At 43.4% G+C, this 19,864-nt stretch overlaps 1 protein-coding gene across 2 annotated transcripts in view; it reads right to left on the bottom strand.

The window, feature by feature from the left end:
- VCL (vinculin) overlaps positions 1–19,864 on the bottom strand; it is a 319,126-nt gene that overhangs the window by 25,514 nt on the left and 273,748 nt on the right. For both annotated transcript variants that reach the window (XM_085608721.1, XM_085608720.1), the window contains one exon: positions 3,444–3,548. In XM_085608721.1, coding sequence (XP_085464847.1) covers positions 3,444–3,548 — 105 coding nt within the window. The remainder of the gene's footprint in view (positions 1–3,443; positions 3,549–19,864) is intronic.

The following is a 19,864-nucleotide window of genomic DNA, read 5'->3' as shown; positions in this document are numbered from 1 at the left end:
CTCCAATAGATTACTCGTCATGTGGGAGGAGGAGGTCGACTGTCTATGCACAGCATGGTCAAGCAAAGGCAACAGTTGATTCCTGTCCAGTCACTATGACTATCGCTCCCCTACATGCGCAGCTATCTCCTTTTGATAATGGAAGTATTATAGATGAGGTTGTCACTGCATGTTGCAGCAGAATGTACTGATTATTGGCGATAAGCATGTAAAACTAATAAAATCAATAAAAAACATTAAAAGATAATAGATGAGGGACAGGAAGCTGAGAGTGATCGCCTCTCCAGCAATCTAAAAGATAGGTCTGTTGATGGAGTGGTCTTGTCAAACACCCTCACTAACTAACAGCAGGCTGAGTCCTAAATCAGTATGCTGAGCTCTTATCTCTGACCGCTGGTCAGATTAGCTGGTGTACCCATATGGACACTGGTGACAGCCTACCTGTCAAAAACAAAATCTACAGGCAGTCTGATCATGTCAGAGAGTGCATCTAAGCTAAAGTAAGAAAGATGCTGCAATTGGTGTCATTGAACCATCAGAGCACCCCTGGGCCAGCCCAGTTGTAAGAATCCCCAAACATCACTCCAAGGTTGAAAGAAAGAAGTTAAGTTTTGTGTGGATTATAGGGGTCTCAATGCTATGACAAAAACAGATGCCCATCCAATTCCTATAGCAGATGAATTGATTAACAAGTTGTGGGCAGCCAAATATCTGAGTATATTGGATCTCACATCTGGGTACTGGCAGATAAGTCTGACCCTGGAGTAAAAGAAAAATCAGCATTTTCCATTTCAAATGGGCACTTCCAGTTTACTGCGATGCTCTTTGGATTAAAAAATGTTCCTGCAACCTTCCAGAGGTTGGTGAATAAAGTCCTTGCTGGATTGGAATCCCTTAGTGCAGCCTATCTGGATGATATTGCTGCCTAAAGCTCCACTTGGCAGTATCACCTGATCCACCAAGGGAAGGTCCTTGAGGCTCTGAAAAGTGCAGGCCTCATTATCAAGGCAAGCAAGTGCCAGATACGGCAGAGAAAGGTTGTATATTTGGGCCAACTGGTAGGTGGAGGGCAAGTTCAGCAACTCCAACCCAAGATTCAGATAATTCTGGACTGGGAAGCTCCGACAACCCAGACCCAAGTCAGGACATTCCTTGGCTTGACTGGGTATTCCGGGGGGTTTGTGAAGGATTATGGGTCTATGGTGGCCTCTCCTCATGGAACTCACCGCCAAGAAGATGCCCAAGTGAACGGTCAAAAGGCTTTCGAATCTCTGAATGATGTAATGTGCTAAGCCCCGGTCCTGAAAGATCCAGATTACTCCAAGTAGTTTATTGTGCAGACAGATGCTTCTGAGGATGGGATAGGAGCAGTCCTATCCCAAACAAATGATGAAGGACACGAGTAACCTGTTGCTTTCATAAGCAGGAGACTACTCCCCAGACAGCAGCGTTGGAGTGCCATAGAGAAGGAAGCCTTTGCTGTGGTCTGGGCCCAGAAGAAGTTGAGGCCATACCTATTTGGCATGCACTTACTAGTTAGGACAGACCACAGGCCCCTCAAATGGCTGCAACAAATGAAAAGTGAAATCCCCAAACTGCTAAGGTGGTCCATATCCCTTCAGGGAATGGATTTTACAATGGAAGACAGACCTGGGACTGACCATGCCAATGCTTTCCAGGTTCTTCCACTTGGAAGGTGAAGACTCTCCAGGGGAAGGTTAGTTTCACCCTTTTGCATCTTGGTGGTGGGCGGGGGGGAGGCGGAAGAGAGCAGAGGGAAGGGGTAGTGTGAGAAAACTGCCTCTTTTGACATGGTTAGCCCCACCTTTTGCCTGGAACTTTATTTGAAAGTTTTATATAGAGCTGGCAAGAACGCTTTAGATCGGTATATGTTTACAACAAGATAACGAGTCCAATCAGATCAAGAAAGTTGGATCAAGTCCAAACAGTGGATGCGCATAGCGAAGGAGAAATGGTGGGGATGGTCAAGGGAGAGCAGAGGGAGGGTGAATGAAGATCTACTAGTTGAAATGTCGGTTGAGGAGGAGAGCCTTTAACTGACTCTTGAAGCATGAGAAGGAGGGGTTAGTCCTCATGTGTACTGGTAAGGATTTCCAGATTGTAGGGGCGTTGCTTGAGAAGGAGCAAGCCAAAGTTTTAGATTGTTGACTTTGGGTGGGATGAGGAGTATGGTGTTAGAGCTTCTGAGGTTTCTAGTCTGCTTGCCCTTTTGAGCTTAGAGGCAAGGTAGGTTGGTTTTCTGGTGTGCATGGCTTTGTGGGTGAGACAGGCTGTTCTGAAGCTGCAGCTAGCTTCAATCGGGAGCCATTTTAATTCTTTCAGGGCCAGGGATATGTGGTCATATTTTTTGATTCCTGTGACCATTCTGGTTGCTGCGTTGAGAATGGTTCTGATGGGCACAAGGTGGGCTTTGGCCGTGCCTGTGAGGGTGGCATTCCCATAGTCCAATCTAGACACCATCAGTGCTTGTGTGGCAGATTTGAGATCTTCCTGCAGAAGGTAGGGTTTGATTTTGTTCAGGAGTTTAAGTTGTAGAAAACACAATTCTTTATAAGATCATTGTTAGTTTGGAGTCCAGAGTGATGCCTAGAGATTTGACGGAGTCGGCTAGTGATAGAGTGCAGTTGGGAGCGTCTATGGAATGTCTCTTTTCTAGCATCAGTGGGGGCTGCTCTGTTTGATACAAGTAGAAATTATGTCTTATCTTGATTTTCTTTAGGTCATTGTGAGATAACCAGTGGTGGACTTCATTGAGTGTGCCATTTAATCAGTGGATGTCTTCTAGCGTGGAGATTTCCATGTATAGCTGTGTGTCCTCTCCATATAAATGGTAGGGAATTTTTGCTTGGTTGAGGATGGCAGTGGGTGGTTCCATCTAGATATTGCATAGTGTTGGTGAGAGGACAGAGCTTTGGGGGATCCCCCATGTAATCGCTGTTGTGACAGATCTGATTGTCTATTTTTATATTTGGAGCACGGTTATGTAGGAAGGTTGCAAATTAGCGCAGGACCACCCCGTCTGCACCAATTCGTTTCTGGAGAGAATCCAGGAGAAGTTTGTGGTCGACCATGACGAAGGCCACCAATAGGTCTAGGAGAATGAGTAGGAAGCATTGGTTCTTGTCCATGCGGTCTGTCTTCGTTAAATAATCTTCTCCCAACATCATACAACCCAGTTTTTCACAAATGTTCTTTAACACCTCAACTATCTCACCGCCTCCTTCCAGAAGGCTGAAATCTTCTCTAGTTGCTGGTATCCTTGGAATAGACGGTAGGGTAATGGGGGTGGAAGTTGTAAGAGAAACCAATTCAGGCTCAGGCTCATACACTCAGTTATTTCCTAGTGCCCTAAAACTTGGAAGAGTGTGTAGAGAAAAAGGTGCAGTTTTCATCCACAGTATCAAGCACACATGCTATATTACCTGCTCGGACTCCTCCTCGCTGATGTTGGTTCTTCCCAGCATGGTCGCCTTCACGGTAGACAGAATCTTCAACTGGGTGCTAATGGTGGGAATTCGTTCACAGACCTGTGGAGGAAAGACGATGAAAAGGCATAAAGGAGTACCCTAATTACCACTTATGACATGGAAAAAACTTCACCTCTCTAACCTAGGAATGGTGCCTTCCTTGCCAGAAGATGCATAGAATAAAATGGATGCAGATCACAAGACTAAGACAACATCGAAATACAAAAAAGAGATGACAACATTTTCTCAGCTGCTCCCTAAAAGTATAGGAAGTAGTAGGTTGTGGGAGAGTGATGGAAGGTGGTGCCACAGCTTTCCAAACTCTTATGGACTACAATGCAAGGAAGGTGCAGGATTTGCTTCCAAGAAGCGGGAGAGGAGGAAGTGTGAAACAGGGATAGATACTTCAGGGATAGATACTTCAGGGATAGATACTTCAGGGATAGGATGGGGTACTGGATGTTTAGAGAATTAACTATGGCGTCACAGTGGGTTAAACACAAGGAAATGTTTGAAGGTGGGCAGCAAAGAGGAGTGGCGGACTGGAAAGAGTTGTTACTAGCAAGCAAGATGTAAGGTTATGGGGAAGAGGATTTATTTGTATATGACAATGCTTTTAGGACAAAAATGTACAGGCTGTCAGGAAAAGGAAGGGTGAAAGGTTTGGGGAAAACAAGAGGATGGAAGAGGGACTTAAGGGCAGAGGAGTAGAGTTTCAGAAGGAAATAGGACAAATCATTGAGGTGTGGGGCAGGAGGAGGTGATATGGTTCAGTCTGGACATGATGGAACAGGTGGGACATGTGATGGAAATTTAATGACTAGAAGAGAATGGACTGTTAGGGCGGGACAGGAGGTAGTGCTGACAGGACAAAGTAGGACAGATAGTCTCTGGTGAGGGTGGGAAGTGGGAAAGGTGGTGGTACTGCAGGGACAAGGAGTCATGGACAGATGGTGTTGATAAGAAGCAGAGAGGGGCAAGTTTAGCACAGTAAGATGATCAAAGAAGGCCACATAAGTTTCCATTATAGAACTTAGTGATGCACCTGTAAACAGGGATTGTGTAACAGACAGCACCACTAAACAAGGTATACCTGTCAGCAGTTAAACAGCAAAGTGAAACATCAGGTCCGTCTCATAATCCACTCCTCCTTAACTGGCATGGGCACATGTTTGGGGTGGAGGGGAAGTATATTGTACAGTGATCGATAATGAACTGAACATGCTCTGAGCATTAGACATTCTATGGCAAAGAATTGATGGCAAGAACTGTTCAAAGGAAAGACAAATTACATCAGCATAGTAATACTGAGAAGTTTGACGGGCGAACAGGTACATAGGCGGGTGCAATAACACAAATGTCACTTGGCACCAGCCTAATATTGATAGCGCAACTCTTTTCTGAATTTTTCAACAGAAACTGAAATATAACATTGTTTAATTGGTAGGTTCTACTTATAGTTGCTTGGAATTCATTGCCCAAGGTTTTTTCAACTGTATTTAAAAAACACAGGTCCTTTGTTTCATGTAGTGAACCAACCCTTCATTTTTGTTCATTCCTAGCATTAATTTCCAAACTTCTTGCAAAAGAGCTCTCTAGCCAACCCATTTTGTGCCCATTATTAGTAACACCTGGGGATTTCTCAAGGCTAAATATTAAAGCAAGTGAACACGACTACACAGTACCATACTGATGCTGGTTAGGAATCATGCAAAAACCTTGATAAGACCGGAAACAGTACAATTTGTGCATATTGTTTCTATATATTTTACTCTTAGCCTGGAGAAATGCCTGTCAGCAAGTGTGAACCATGCTGCTCATCAAGCAGTCACACCTATACCATTTGAACACTAAACTTATCTGTAACTCTTATCAATGATTTCCGATTTGGTAGTAAAATGTTAGTATTGCAGCACTTTTCCTGGACATTTTCAGCTTATATAAGCTTGATTCCTATGTATTTCTGTTGTTAGTCACAAAACACCACCGAAGCACTAGTCCTAACATGACACCTGCATTTTCGAACACCCAACAAACTACAATGTATTACACCTTTCTGCAAGAACAGCCTTTACATGTACAGGAAAACAACTTTTATCAAATCATTTACAATCTCAAATCTTACCCAATAACGGATAATGAATTTATCTGTTTTTATTGACAAGCCTTGACTTTAGTTGGCAATTTTACCACTATACCATTTTAGGCCACAGCATTCCACCTTCACAACATTCCACATAATGGCAACAATTGTACTTTCTTACCACACGTTTGAGAGTTGGGGGCATACATTTGAGAGCTGGGGGCATTCAGTTCCAAGAGGACCACAATCTTGTTTTAAAGCTAGTAAAACACAGGGGTGATACAGAAACACCATAAAAGGACTCACAGTTCCATCAAAATCAAGTGTAATTCTGTCTAGCACTTTTACACAATCACACTTTGAAGGTTTCATGCTGGCCTTCTTGCAAAATTCTGTAACGTCTGAAGAGTACCCAAAAGATAACCTGCCAAACCAAGGCATAGTCTATTGCACAAACTGAGCTTCTTATGGACATGTGCGACAACCATGGAGGCATGGTTTGTTTTAGACAGAAAATTGAGTATTTGCCACATGTAAATACCATAACTTGCAATTTCGGGCCTGCACATTTAGAGATGCCTCTTGAAGTAATACAATCTCTAATGATTTTGTTTTAGGGGCCGGTGTGGGGGATGTTCCCATCCAAGAAGGCCACAGGCTACCGTACCAGTAGTCAACATTATTTCCCAAGATGAGCGGCTCGGTTTTCTCAGTATTACGTTTTAAGAGATTGCAGCCCATCTAGAGATGGATAGCTGTCAGGTATTCTTTCAGCCCCATATTGGACCTGGGGGCATGTTTGCCCAGCCTGATTAAAATGTGTAGATCAGTGGCAAAGGACAGGGTGCTGCACGCATGTTGAATTAGGTCAGATAGAGGGTAGAAATGAACACTGAAAAGGATGGGCAACAGGGATAATCCCTGTGGGACTCAACACTGGACTGTAGATTTGTTGTACTTGAATGGCAGTGGTGACCGTCTGAATGATTCAAACCAACTCAGTGGAACACAATATATCCAATTTTCTTCAGACTTTGGTACAAGATCTATTAGTACACAGAGATTTATTTGGTTGAAAAATCCAAAAGGATTACTCCTACCATATCTCCACAGTCCAACATAAATTTAATCACAGCCAGGAACAGAGGGGATTCCGTCCCATGCATTGATAGAAACTCATGCCACTAGCTGAAGACATTAACGTCTTCTTGATGGCTAGAGAGCGGTCTGGTTACCAGCCTAACATTTTTCCCAAAGACAATAGCAATATGATGGTCCAATGTTGTTCATGTCTCCCGAATCAGAGTGCGCCTTCTCCAGGAAGGGAGATACCACTCCCATTTTCTATATGTCTTATACTATCCCCGCTCTAAGGCCTGCCTTAAGCAAGAGGGCAACTGTGCCGTCTATTCTGGCAGCCAGAGAGAGAAAGATCGCAACAAGACATTGGCCTTTGGGAGAACCTGATTTTATACTACCAATGGCAGCTTCGACTTAGTTTAGAGAAATAGGAAGAATAATCCAGCATGAGTCTGGCAAGGTTTTTGGGGGGTAAATTGGAAGATGTAGCAGTGTTGCAATGGCATGTTACTAGATAAGTCAGACCTAATGCCTTAAGATCCTTTCACCTTTTTTACAGTCTAAATTTCTTGCAAAAACTTTGGGAATGTCCTCTAGCCCTCTCCTGAATGCGGATGTCTTGTTGAATAAGTTACTTAGTTTCGATAATGCCTTATCTGGTAGATAAATGATCTAGCCACAGATTCCTTATCATAGAAGTATCCCCAGGCGCCAAACTGGATAAGTCATTTTTGTACAGCAGTACCTCTGTGCTTTGGTAGATGACGTTGAGTGACTCCATAGCGACAGCGTCCCTCGGATGTGACATCGAAAGAGTCCATTTAAGCCCTCCCCTGACGCGCAGACATCAGTTTCTTCTGTGACTATTTTTCGTGCCAACAACACTGAGGCACTTATAGAAACTGCTTAGGGAACCAGTGTGCCAAAAAAGAGAAACCTTTGTGTCAATCAAATACAAAGTCCTAAAGAAGGACATCAGAATGCCAAGAAAAGGATCGTGTAGGTATCAGGACCAACAGTTCACAGAGCGGGGAGGATGGTCGGACCATTAAGGAATATGCGGCTAGATCCTGTCTTTATCATATAACGCATTACAGAAGGTAAGTAACTTATTTAACCCTACCAAAGAAAATCAACCCATGACTGAACAAGGCCCATACCACAGAATTAGAGCATCAGCTCCTTGTTGTGAAAACTAGAATGTGCTCTAACCCCACACTGTGATACAGAGAAAAGGGAATTTCAGAGCACATCCATGACAGAAAGAGAGAGAGAGAGAGAGATTCTTAAAGTGCTGAATAAAAGCATTGCAAGAGGAGCAAGATCGTTTGGTAGAGACTACTCTCAGATGGAGAAAAGCCACTTAGAGGAGACAACCCTCCGGAACTATGTAACAGCAGCCTAGAGGAGAAAGGAAAAGACATGCATAAGGAATGACCAAGTCAAGATCGAACTAGAGCCTCAAGAGAAGCGCAGTGACAAAAGCAGATAAGTACTTCCTATGGTAGTAGTTCAGCACAACCATACTTTCAATATATATATATATATATATATATATATATATATATATAACCCCAGATTGGCTCCGTGTAGTCGACCCTTGGCGCGTCTGTTTTCCGGTGCGGAACCTCGGCAGAGCCACGCCGATACAAATTCAACATATACTTCCCAAGGAAATAATTGGCACGCACTCCCAAACTCTGGAATCAATATCCTCAATATTCTTTATTCAGCTTACAGCATTACAATCCTTCGAGAGACAAACCAACGCGTTTCGCTATCCGCCGATAGCTTGGTCACGGTCAATATGCCTAATTCAAATCCGCCAATAAAAACAGTGTGATGCTCAATCACATGACCCATGATGTCAATCATCCAGCTTAACCTGTTCGCAAAGACCTCTGGTCTTGGTAGTTTTAGGTGTTCCTGCTAACCTTTGACTGTGATTTGGTGTTGCATTTTATGTTGATTATTCATAAACATAAACCCAATTGCTGATACACATAATGTCTATATGAACATATTTAACGATAGGAGAATCTCCCCAAATCTTCCGACAGCTAAAAACAGCGAGTTACCACATCGAGAGTCACTCTCTCTTGGGACATATGTACCGTTTCAATTATATCAAGATGTACATTGATTTTAAAAGCGGAAATTTTTAACCTGTAAGGTTTGAGAAATACCATTGCAACTGGAGCTTATACATTTTAATTTTCTCACTTTGTGGAAATATGGATTTTTCTGGTCAGTTATGTCCCCTATCTTGGACCCCAACGGTTCTATGTGCATGTTACAAGTACATGTATGTTCCCTCCAGTTCCAGTTATGAAGACGCAAATACATGTGCGTCCACCGTCAACATGTCCTCTTTCAGATCCGCCATGAATGGGCTGGATATTCGATTCCTAAGTACGAAAGGCCACCGACTTTATATGGCTTAGTTACTCCATTTTTGCAGTTCAGGCGAGTAGGCCCTGATTCTGCCATCAAGCCTTTCCCTGCTCTTTGCCTCTGAAAGCTCCAGTCTGAGCCTGCATCTGTGACCATGAACTTTGTCTCATTCCCTGCGCGGCTCACGGTGCCTGACATCAGCTTGCTGCCTGCCAAAAACTGTATTTCACCTTCAAAATTATCTGCTCCGCTCCCTGCCCAATGCATTCCTGTCTAGTAGTTTAAGTAAACATTCTTCCAGTTACCGAGCAAAGGCCCGGCTTCTCTGTCTTTATGCAAGTAATTCATAGCCCTATTATCATGGAAGACTTCTGCCCTCGCATCTAGTGTAGACACTTAGACGCTTGTACACGCACTAACAGTCAGTATAGTCAGTATAGAATAAGATTCTACTCTAAGAGACCTCTCTTTTGGATAACATAGTTCTTTAAACATAGGATGTTAGATATGATTTGGGATTAGGTTGACTTGACCCCCCAGACTTCTTGTCTCCACATGTAGAGCTAAATGTCAAGTCCCCTTCACCCCCTAGTTGCACGTCAATCATACGTCATGCTGCTGCGCGCGCATTTCTGCCAAGTATTTCTGCTGACATTGCAAAATTCTCTCATGGAACCACCCTATTATGACATCATACCTGATGACGTTCTTTAATTACACCCAGTTACGCCCACTTTTGCTACGCATGTATGTTCTATCTCTACTATCAATCGTTACGCCTCTTGCATTTGCTTCACTGTAATGCCTATTGTATAAAAGTAATTACTTATCAATAAAGTATGTACTTCACTTCCTGAGCCTCCGTGGTGATGGAACCTGGAGTCCACGATTTCGAAATCGTCCATTGGAATAAAGCCCATTCCTAACCTCTAATATCACGGATTTTGCCTCTTATTTTACTGAGCTATTTTTATTATTTTTCTGTATCAAATTAAGTCCCGGTAATTAAATTATTTACCACATGAATGGCGCCCGAACAGGGACACTTTCTCATCTCACGCGCCGGTGGTGCGTTGCAGGCCCGGTCTCCTGCCACAGCTGGACGGACAACAACGCGTACCAGCAGGATTTCCTGTATCTCCCTCCGGTCAAGCGGGGGCGACTGAGGCTGCGATCAACACCCAGACGAGGCGGTGAGAAGTGCGAAGTATCCCGATCAGAGCCTAGCTGAGAGAGCAAGATCCGAGGTATACAGAGGCCCACCAAGTTCCGAAGTTCCGAGGTTCCGAAGTTTCCGAAGTTTTCGAGTCGAGTCCAGTCCAGTTCAGTTCAGTTCCGTTCCGAGGCCTTCCGTTACGAGCTACCCGGTGAGTACCATTACTGGGGAGGCGTTCTGGCGTGCACATAAGTTGTACCGGTCCAGACGGGTTTGGGTACACAAATCCGGTCTGCACTGTTTTAGCAGTGTATCTGTACTGTTTAGCAGTATATCTAGTATATCAAGTATATAAATTCAGAATAATTCAGTTAATGCCGAGGATTATGTTTTGTGATTAAGTTTTCTTAGATCGTCATCATCATTGTTGCTCATTTAAAACGTTAAATGTTAAATGTGTTAATACGTCCTGCATATTGTGGTATGAATGACTGTTCATTATTGTGTTTATAGTATTAAGTTTATTCAAGACCAAGTATCAGATCAGTTCTCAATATGCCGCTCTTTTCGAAACTAAGACAGATCACAACTAGAAAAGGGGTACTCGAAGAAGCTGTTCCCATTCCTCCTAGGGACACTCCAGGGTACTTCATGTATCATAAACATGGCCTAGACGCCATATTATTTCTTGATCTATGGGTAGACTACACTAAGGAATTACCAGAAAGTCAGAGGTGGCCCGCAGCTGGGACCTGGGATGCAGATTGCATCGTGAAAGTAGAGGAAGAATTATGGAAAAGGAAAGCCAGACAGTCACAGAAAGACGCCATTGAATTATGGCGTAAAGAATCGTATAGACGTACAGAAAAAGCACGTAGACAGGAAGAGAGGAGTAAGGAAAATTCAAATAAAGTCCGAGAAAATCTATTAATTAAAGAAGGTACACGAGTGAAATCAGAACAAGTAGACAGACAAAGAAATGCCCTTATGAATGGTATGTATCCCCTTATGGCCGAGGGATTACCTAAGGCTACTCCGGAGATACCAAAAGACTTGCCACCCCCATTGTTCCCAATAAAAATGCATCCTAAGGGGCATCCTAGAACAGCAGAAGATGTTTTTCTTTCCTCATATTTAGATGACGCAGCTCCCGAGTATGCTAACCCCGCCCCACATAGACCGTCTGCCGGGGAGGTTCAACGCCAAGATCCTGTATCTGTATCCTTACAGCATCAAATCCTGACACAAGTTCCGGCAAGCACATCTGTTCCCACATCTGTTCCTACAGCTGCTTCTACAGCTGTGTCCACACCTATAGTTGCTGTATCACGTTCAACGAATCCTTTCACGTCCGATACCCCAGACGGGGCTACCGGAGGTGCTACCAACATTTTTTCTACGCCACCCAGAATAAATAAACTTACTTTTCAAGAATCAGCAACATCCACGTACCCCCAAACTCATAAATTCCCGCACGCTTAAGGAACTTCTAGTAGATTGTAGATATGACCCTGTGCCCGGCAAAGAGGACGAAATGGTCCTGGCATCATTACGTATCAGACGAGCTGCGATGTATTTAGGAAAGCTACCAGGAATGACTATGCATTTAGACAATATATATCATTATGTCCAAACAGGGCGAGATTCTGAATGTATTAACAGAGCTATGGAATACCAGAAAGTGGAAATACAGGGGGAACTGTTACGTTTCCTCATAAATTGTGTAATCAGAAATCAAGACCGACCGGGGGTAGATCCGGAAATAATGCAAACCCTTACCAGATGGAGTCAGAATATATCAGAAGGGAGACATGATAGGCAAAAATGTATAATAGCCATGTGCCGAAAGATCCGTAAAGAAATAGAACGCCTACACGAAGAGAGATTAGCGGTAGACGAGTTTGAACAAAATGAGGAGGAGGAAGGATCAGGACTGCCCACAGGACAGTCAGAAACCATAGCCTATGTAGGTAGAGGAAGATCTTGTAATAGTACTAGATGTTTCACTGACCCGATACGTCCGGTATGTCCAGATAATAACAGGAATTTCCAAACACCTATAATAAATATAAGGTCCCCCGAGCATTCGTTCCAAGCCGCTGACAAATTACTCCGAGAACGAAGGGGTTATCATTTACTCGATTCTATGGATGAACAAGAATTAGCCAGGTCAGCCGTTCATTGGGTTGACAGTCCCGGAAAATATGGCGATGATACAGTAGCACACACATTTTTGAACCTCACCCCAGATGAACAGCGTTTAGCTGGGATTTATATGATTCAACAACTTCTGATACTTTATCAAAGTCAACATTCCGATCCTGGTCCTTTACCTGATATATTGACTGAATTACTCACGAATAGATGGAGAGGTTCAGGTACTAAGTTAATTAGAGAAATACTAGAATCAAGAAAGCAGTACATTCTTTTTGTATGCCCAGAACAAGTCTCACTGCCCATCAAGGAAAGAACGACGTATTACATGGACAGACAGAATCCCTTACGAGAAGTACACCCAATAAAGGGCGAGGACAATCAGTTTAAACGTGTATATGTATATACGCCCATATCGAAAATAGAATTGTTAGAAATGAAGAAAGTGGTACCCAGTCATGACAAAGACCCAGCGGGTTTCCACCGAGAAATTAAAGACATGTTACTCATGGGAGAGTATACCTATCCCGACATTATGACAATATTAAAGGTATTAATGCCTGCTGGCATTTATGAAAAACTCAAGGAAAAAGAGTGGGAGGTGGGAGACCAAAAGATAGAATGGACAGCCTTAGAAGCAGAAGAAAAGGCCCGAACTGCAGGAGCAGGGCTTGGGGATAAAACTAAAGCACTACCAGGTTTACTAGTACAGGTACTGCCACGTTTATTAACAACGAAAAAGGAAGACTGGGGTGCAATCTCAGCCTGTAAACAAAAGCAAGATGAAGACACTAGTGATTTCTATGCCCGATTCGAAAAATGTTTTGGTATAAATAGTGGTATAAAAGCAAGTAGCGAGTCATACCCACATCTGTTTGTGACAAAATTAGTTGAAAATTCCTTGCCCCAGGTGAAGAATAGAGTATTAAAATTCGAGAGTACCTGGCAAGGTAATACCCCATCACAAATGTTACAAATGTTACAGTACCATTACAATAGAATTAGAGAGGAACAAGAACATGAGCAGAGACGCATGAAAGACACAAAAATGAAAATGCTAGTCTCCCAGACAGTTCCAGCTGAAGGTCATAAAAAGGGTACGACACAGTCCGGTGATTCAGCAGGACCTGTAAAAGGGACAAGCAACTATTGTAAACAACCAGGTCATTACATACACGATTGCCCAGTCTTGAAGCGTAATATCGCCACAGGTAAAACACAAGAAAGACCACGGCCACCTAGACAGGATCAGAATGAACAAGGAGCACCGCAGCATGCACAGTCCATGCCAGCTCCGCAACAGTCCATGCCAGCTCCGCAACAGTCTATACAGTTTGTGCCAGCGGCACCAGCGCTGCCTGTTGCTGCCACACAAACAACGACACGACAGCTGTACCAGACCGCACAGTATGACTATCCTGATTATCAACGATACGCATGAACCAGCCTAGAGAGGGAAGTTGACTTACCCCTTATCGAGGTCCCTGTAGACCAAGAAGGACCTTATGTACATAGTGAACTATTAGGCCAAGATAGAAAATTTTTACTTGATACAGGGGCAAGTCGAACAACTATAAAACGTAGTGAAGTTCCAGGGGCACCCCTCTCAGGCTCACAGAATATTTCCCTTGGTTTTTCAGGAAAACCTATTGTTAATGAAGTATCACAGCCTCTTCCACTTACGATAGGACCTTTGACCCGAACTACAGATTTATTGCTTACTAAATCATGCCCAGAAAACTTGTTAGGTATAAAAACATTGAAAGCTCTAGGAGCGATAATATGTTGTTCTCCGGAAGGAGTGAGATTGTTTTTGCGTGATTTTAAAGGTCACTATGTATCCCGAGACATGGATTCCCGACTGCAGACTTTACCCACACATTTATGGGCACAAGGCCCTACAGATGTTGGTTGCATGAACATTACACCATATCGAGTTACACTAAAGGCAGGAGTGGTACTACCACGAATACGACAATACAAGTTACCACCAGATGCTGTAGTGGCTTTACTGCAAATCATTGACGAGCTCATTGCCCAAGGAGTGGTTGTGGAAACCGACTCCAATGTATGTAATTCCCCGATAATTCCGATTCTTAAACGAACCGATCCAAAGGCCCCGCCAGTATATCGATTGGTTATTGATCTGCGTGAATTAAACAAATGCATTGTGCCACAATTCCCTGTGGTCCCCGATATCTCTTCATTACTGACAGCTATTGATTCCGAAGCAACATTCTTTACTGTAATTGATCTCAAGAATGCCTTTTTCAGCGTCCCAATAGATCCAGAAAGCCAATACTTGTTCGGATTTAGTTTAAATGGACGAAGCTTTAAATTCACACGCGCACCTCAAGGATTTACAGAAAGCCCCAGCATCTATAGCCAAGCACTGAAACGAGAACTTGACAGTATACACATGCCAGTCAACACTGCACTACTTCAATATGTCGATGATCTGCTGATCACCGCCCGAAGCGAACCTGAATGTGAAAAAGCATCACTGACGGTTTTACAATTTCTAGCCGAAAAGGGGCACAAGGTGTCCCCTTCTAAGCTGCAATTCTGTGTCCAGCGAGTTGTTTATCTTGGTCACTCGCTGTCCAAGGAGGGAAGGCAGCTTACACCCGACCGCATTCAGTTAATTGCTAACATGCCAATACCCAAGACACAAAAGGAGGTGCGGGCTTTTATAGGCCTCACTTCATATTGTAGGCAGTGGATCCCTCAATATGCATTTTTAGCAAAACCACTCATTCAGTTGACAACACAGGAGGCGGCCACATCGACTGTTCTCCCTTGGACTCAGGAACATACACACGCTTTTGAAAGTTTAAAGAAAGCTTTATGTCAAGCACCTGTCCTAGCAACACCATGTTACAGCAAACAATTTACGCTCTTTGTTACAGAACGCGAAGGTACTGCTTTGTCAGTACTCACACAGGAACAAGCAGGATCACACAAACCGTGTGCCTATTTCTCTAGTACATTAGATCCCGTAGCCCAGGCTTTGCCTGCGTGCCTGAAATCAGTGGCAGCAACAGCTTTAGCAATAAGACAAAGCGATGCCATAGTGTTAGGACATCCATTGACAGTACAAGTACCGCATGCAGTAGAGGTTCTTGTGAACCGAACGCAAACACAACACTTGACCATAGCAAGACTTACAGGGTACGAACTAACATTGTTTCAGCCACACATAGAAATCAGACGCTGTAATACATTGAATCCTGCCACACTTTTACCTGTAATCGGAACAGACCCACTAGCTCATGATTGTATTGAAGTTATTACAATAACGACGAAACCCAGACAAGACTTGACAGATGTCCCATTGTTAGATCCAGACCTGACGTTGTATGTAGATGGTTCATGTATGAGAACAAGTACAGGAGATTTAGTGGCCGCATATGCAGTCACAACAGATACTGAAGTCATTGAAACAAACTGTATAAATACCTTGTCAGCTCAAGCAGCAGAGCTTATTGCTCTGACACAAGCCTGTATCCAAGCCACAAATAAGAAAGTCAACATATACACTGACTCACGTTATGCATTCGGAGTTGTACATGACTTCGGCGTGCTGTGGCGAGAGAGAGGTTATTTAACTTCTCACGGTGCCCATATTCAGCACGGATCCCTCATTCATGCTCTGTTAGATGCAATACATTTACCCACTGCAATATCGATTATGAAATGCAAAGCTCATACGAAAGTTACTGATATCATTTCTCAAGGCAATGATTTAGCTGACAGAACAGCTAAACAGACTGCGCAAACTCGCACATCCGACATGACAAAGACAATAGTCCAGACACCAACACATTGTATGACGATTAAGGATCCCGCTCTTGATGTAATTGACATACAGACACATGCTACACCAGACGAAATAAAGAAATGGACGGAATTAGGAGGGATCCAAACGGACCAGGGATGGATGACGAAGGAGAAATCTGTATGGTTTCTTCCTGACTCTATGGTCCAAGCTATCATAAATACAATACACAGTCCAGCGCATCTAGGAGAGAAAGCTATGCTAGACAGCATTCAACATATTTGGTTCAACAAACATTTACGAGCAGCAGCGAAGCAAAAAGTCCGTACCTGTATGATATGTTGTCAGTTTAACCCAGGTAAAAGCATCCCCGTAGAGCAGGGTGGATTTCAGCCTCCTGATCACCCTTTTGAAGTCCTCCAGATGGATTATATCCAGATGGAACGATGTCGAGGATTCAAATATGTTCTCGTAGTTGTCTGCGCTCTTTCCCGTTGGACAGAGGCATACCCGGTCTCAGATTACACTGCCCCGACTACTGCCAAACAGTTAGTTCGAGAATTCTTCCCACGGTACGGTTTACCACGTGTTGTCTACTCAGATAACGGCCAGCCGTTTTCCTCCGAACTAATGAAACACGTTTCACTCTTGTTAGGCTATCAGTGGAAGTTTCATTGTGTCCGACACCCCGAGGCAGCAGGTCTCGTGGAACGACATAATCAAACTTTGAAAATCAGATTGTCCAAAATATGTAGAGAGAAAGGTGTTGACTGGGTAGTAGCTTTACCAGTTGCACTCTTTTACATGAGAATGGTAGCACACTCTCGAACAGGGCTATCCCCTTATGAGGTGATCTTTGGAAGACCACCGAATATGTGGGGGACGCCTATACCCCGTAAAATAACTGATGTTGACTGTAATATGCTGACAGATTACTTGGCTTCCTTGATGTCTGCACTACAATCTTGTCGTTCACAGGTAGCTGCAGCCTTTCCTGACAACACTGAGGTGAAACCCCATGACGTAGTTCCGGGGGATCTAGTTTTAGTGAGGAACTTTGATCGGAAGACTCAGCTGGATCCTAGGTGGAAGTCGCCGCAATTGGTCCTGCTCACCACAAGGACAGCCGTGAAGATCGAGGGCAGAAAAGGCTGGGTACATTCAAGTCATATCAAGAAATTTCATGGACTACCATCGGATGTAAATACCACACCTCGTGTGTCTTCGCCCATTGACTCAAAGCTCCCTTTGGTTGAACTCAGTAGCCCGGAACAATATAAATTAAAACTCAGGTCTAATAAGTCAGACAATTTGATTGTTTAAGTCCTCTCCAAGGTGAAGCGGTTGAATTTGTCTCCGACATGTATCCCTTAGACCTGAATAGAGGAAAAACCCGAAAAATGTTGAAACGACATGCGTACTGTAAATCACTGCGTAGTCATTGCACAGTGACGTTATTAATTCTGTTTTTCCTAAGTCTTTTAATAATTACTGCAAGTATATTGTTGCACATATGTTATCCTATTTTTAGACATGTTTATAATGTTACTGCTGAACATTCTTTTAGTGAATTACCTCCGCATGAATTGTCCTATAGATTTGCGCTGCGCAATAACACTTTTATTAGTATGTTACATCATTCCCATCAGACTAGCAATGCTACCAATTGTTGGATATGTGGTCGACTCCCTCCCTATCAGAATTATAAGGGAGTTCTGCCCCTCTTTCCATATCCGTTTACACACAATGGCTCCTGTGGAGCATGGTTTAGTTTAATTAATTCCTTAGACTCAAACACAGCAGTTTATCAAGACAATTGGGTATGGGGAAATCTGAACTTAGTTTTACTCAAAGTCTGCTACCCCGACAAGGAGGGTCGTCCCAAGAGAACAGGAACTGATCTAGAAAATGAAGTATATGGATTAGGTAATTTTACGCTTAATCTCTTGATCTTGAATGTCGAATCCGAAGCTACTCCAATTTTGCCCGCCATGCCAGTATTTCCAGTAAAAGGTGAATTATGTGTAAGAAAGAATGGTTCCATACCTATGGGCCATAGTAGATGCACCACTGTAATAGAATTTAGTGATCAAGGCAAGTCGACATCTAGAGCTTCCCGCCATTCCTATTTTATATGTGGTCAGACGGCATATATACGTCTGCCTCTAGATTGGGATGGTACCTGTTATATAGCATTCCTTTTGCCACCTGTTTTCCTAGCTCCTCCTGATTATCACAGAAATACTCATTTAGTACACAATAGAGAAAGGAGAGATCTCCCAATAGTCGATTACACTGAAACAGCATGGGAAAAATACACAGATTTCAATAAAGGTCTCTTTCCCTATATAGGTACAGTTACCAATAGTAAGCTAATACGTAGATTAACTAGGACTCTTGAAGCCGTAGTGAATGAAACTATTTCCGCCCTAGGCAACTTGACAGAGGAGCAGTCTGCGATGAGGATTGTTGTTCTTCAAAATCGTCTTGTCCTTGACGTCATCCTGGCCGATAGGGGCGGAGCTTGTAGGGTCATCGGATCAAGCTGCTGCGTATTCATACCAGAAAATTCGCCATCTGTATATAAAGCTATAACCCGCCTTCATAAGATTGTGAGCCAGATACACCAGAATCCAGGCACTTGGACTTGGTCCGGGTGGTTTTGGAGCGTGTTATCAGCCTGGGGATGGAGAGTTCTATCCTTCCTAGGTATTGGCCTTCTTATACTATTCAGTTGCTGCTTATGCCTGCAATGTGGACCAGCGATTTGTGGTCTGTGTGCCACATCGTGTATTCCACATCAAGATTTTCATTCAAGATCCCAGAAGAAAAAAGAAGAACAAATGATGCTATATGAACAGATCAACGGATTGATGAAGATTGATATCTCTTAACGGGCAAGTAGGGGACAAGGAGGGAATGTGGAAATATGGATTTTTCTGGTCAGTTATGTCCCCTATCTTGGACCCCAACGGTTCTATGTGCATGTTACAAGTACATGTATGTTCCCTCCAGTTCCAGTTATGAAGACGCAAATACATGTGCGTCCACCGTCAACATGTCCTCTTTCAGATCCGCCATGAATGGGCTGGATATTCGATTCCTAAGTACGAAAGGCCACCGACTTTATATGGCTTAGTTACTCCATTTTTGCAGTTCAGGCGAGTAGGCCCTGATTCTGCCATCAAGCCTTTCCCTGCTCTTTGCCTCTGAAAGCTCCAGTCTGAGCCTGCATCTGTGACCATGAACTTTGTCTCATTCCCTGCGCGGCTCACGGTGCCTGACATCAGCTTGCTGCCTGCCAAAAACTGTATTTCACCTTCAAAATTATCTGCTCCGCTCCCTGCCCAATGCATTCCTGTCTAGTAGTTTAAGTAAACATTCTTCCAGTTACCGAGCAAAGGCCCGGCTTCTCTGTCTTTATGCAAGTAATTCATAGCCCTATTATCATGGAAGACTTCTGCCCTCGCATCTAGTGTAGACACTTAGACGCTTGTACACGCACTAACAGTCAGTATAGTCAGTATAGAATAAGATTCTACTCTAAGAGACCTCTCTTTTGGATAACATAGTTCTTTAAACATAGGATGTTAGATATGATTTGGGATTAGGTTGACTTGACCCCCCAGACTTCTTGTCTCCACATGTAGAGCTAAATGTCAAGTCCCCTTCACCCCCTAGTTGCACGTCAATCATACGTCATGCTGCTGCGCGCGCATTTCTGCCAAGTA

This window comes from Triturus cristatus, chromosome 1_2 (genome assembly GCF_964204655.1).
Source record: "Triturus cristatus chromosome 1_2, aTriCri1.1, whole genome shotgun sequence".
NCBI classification, from domain to species: domain Eukaryota; kingdom Metazoa; phylum Chordata; class Amphibia; order Caudata; family Salamandridae; genus Triturus; species Triturus cristatus.
This window is presented reverse-complemented; position numbering and strand designations above follow the sequence as displayed.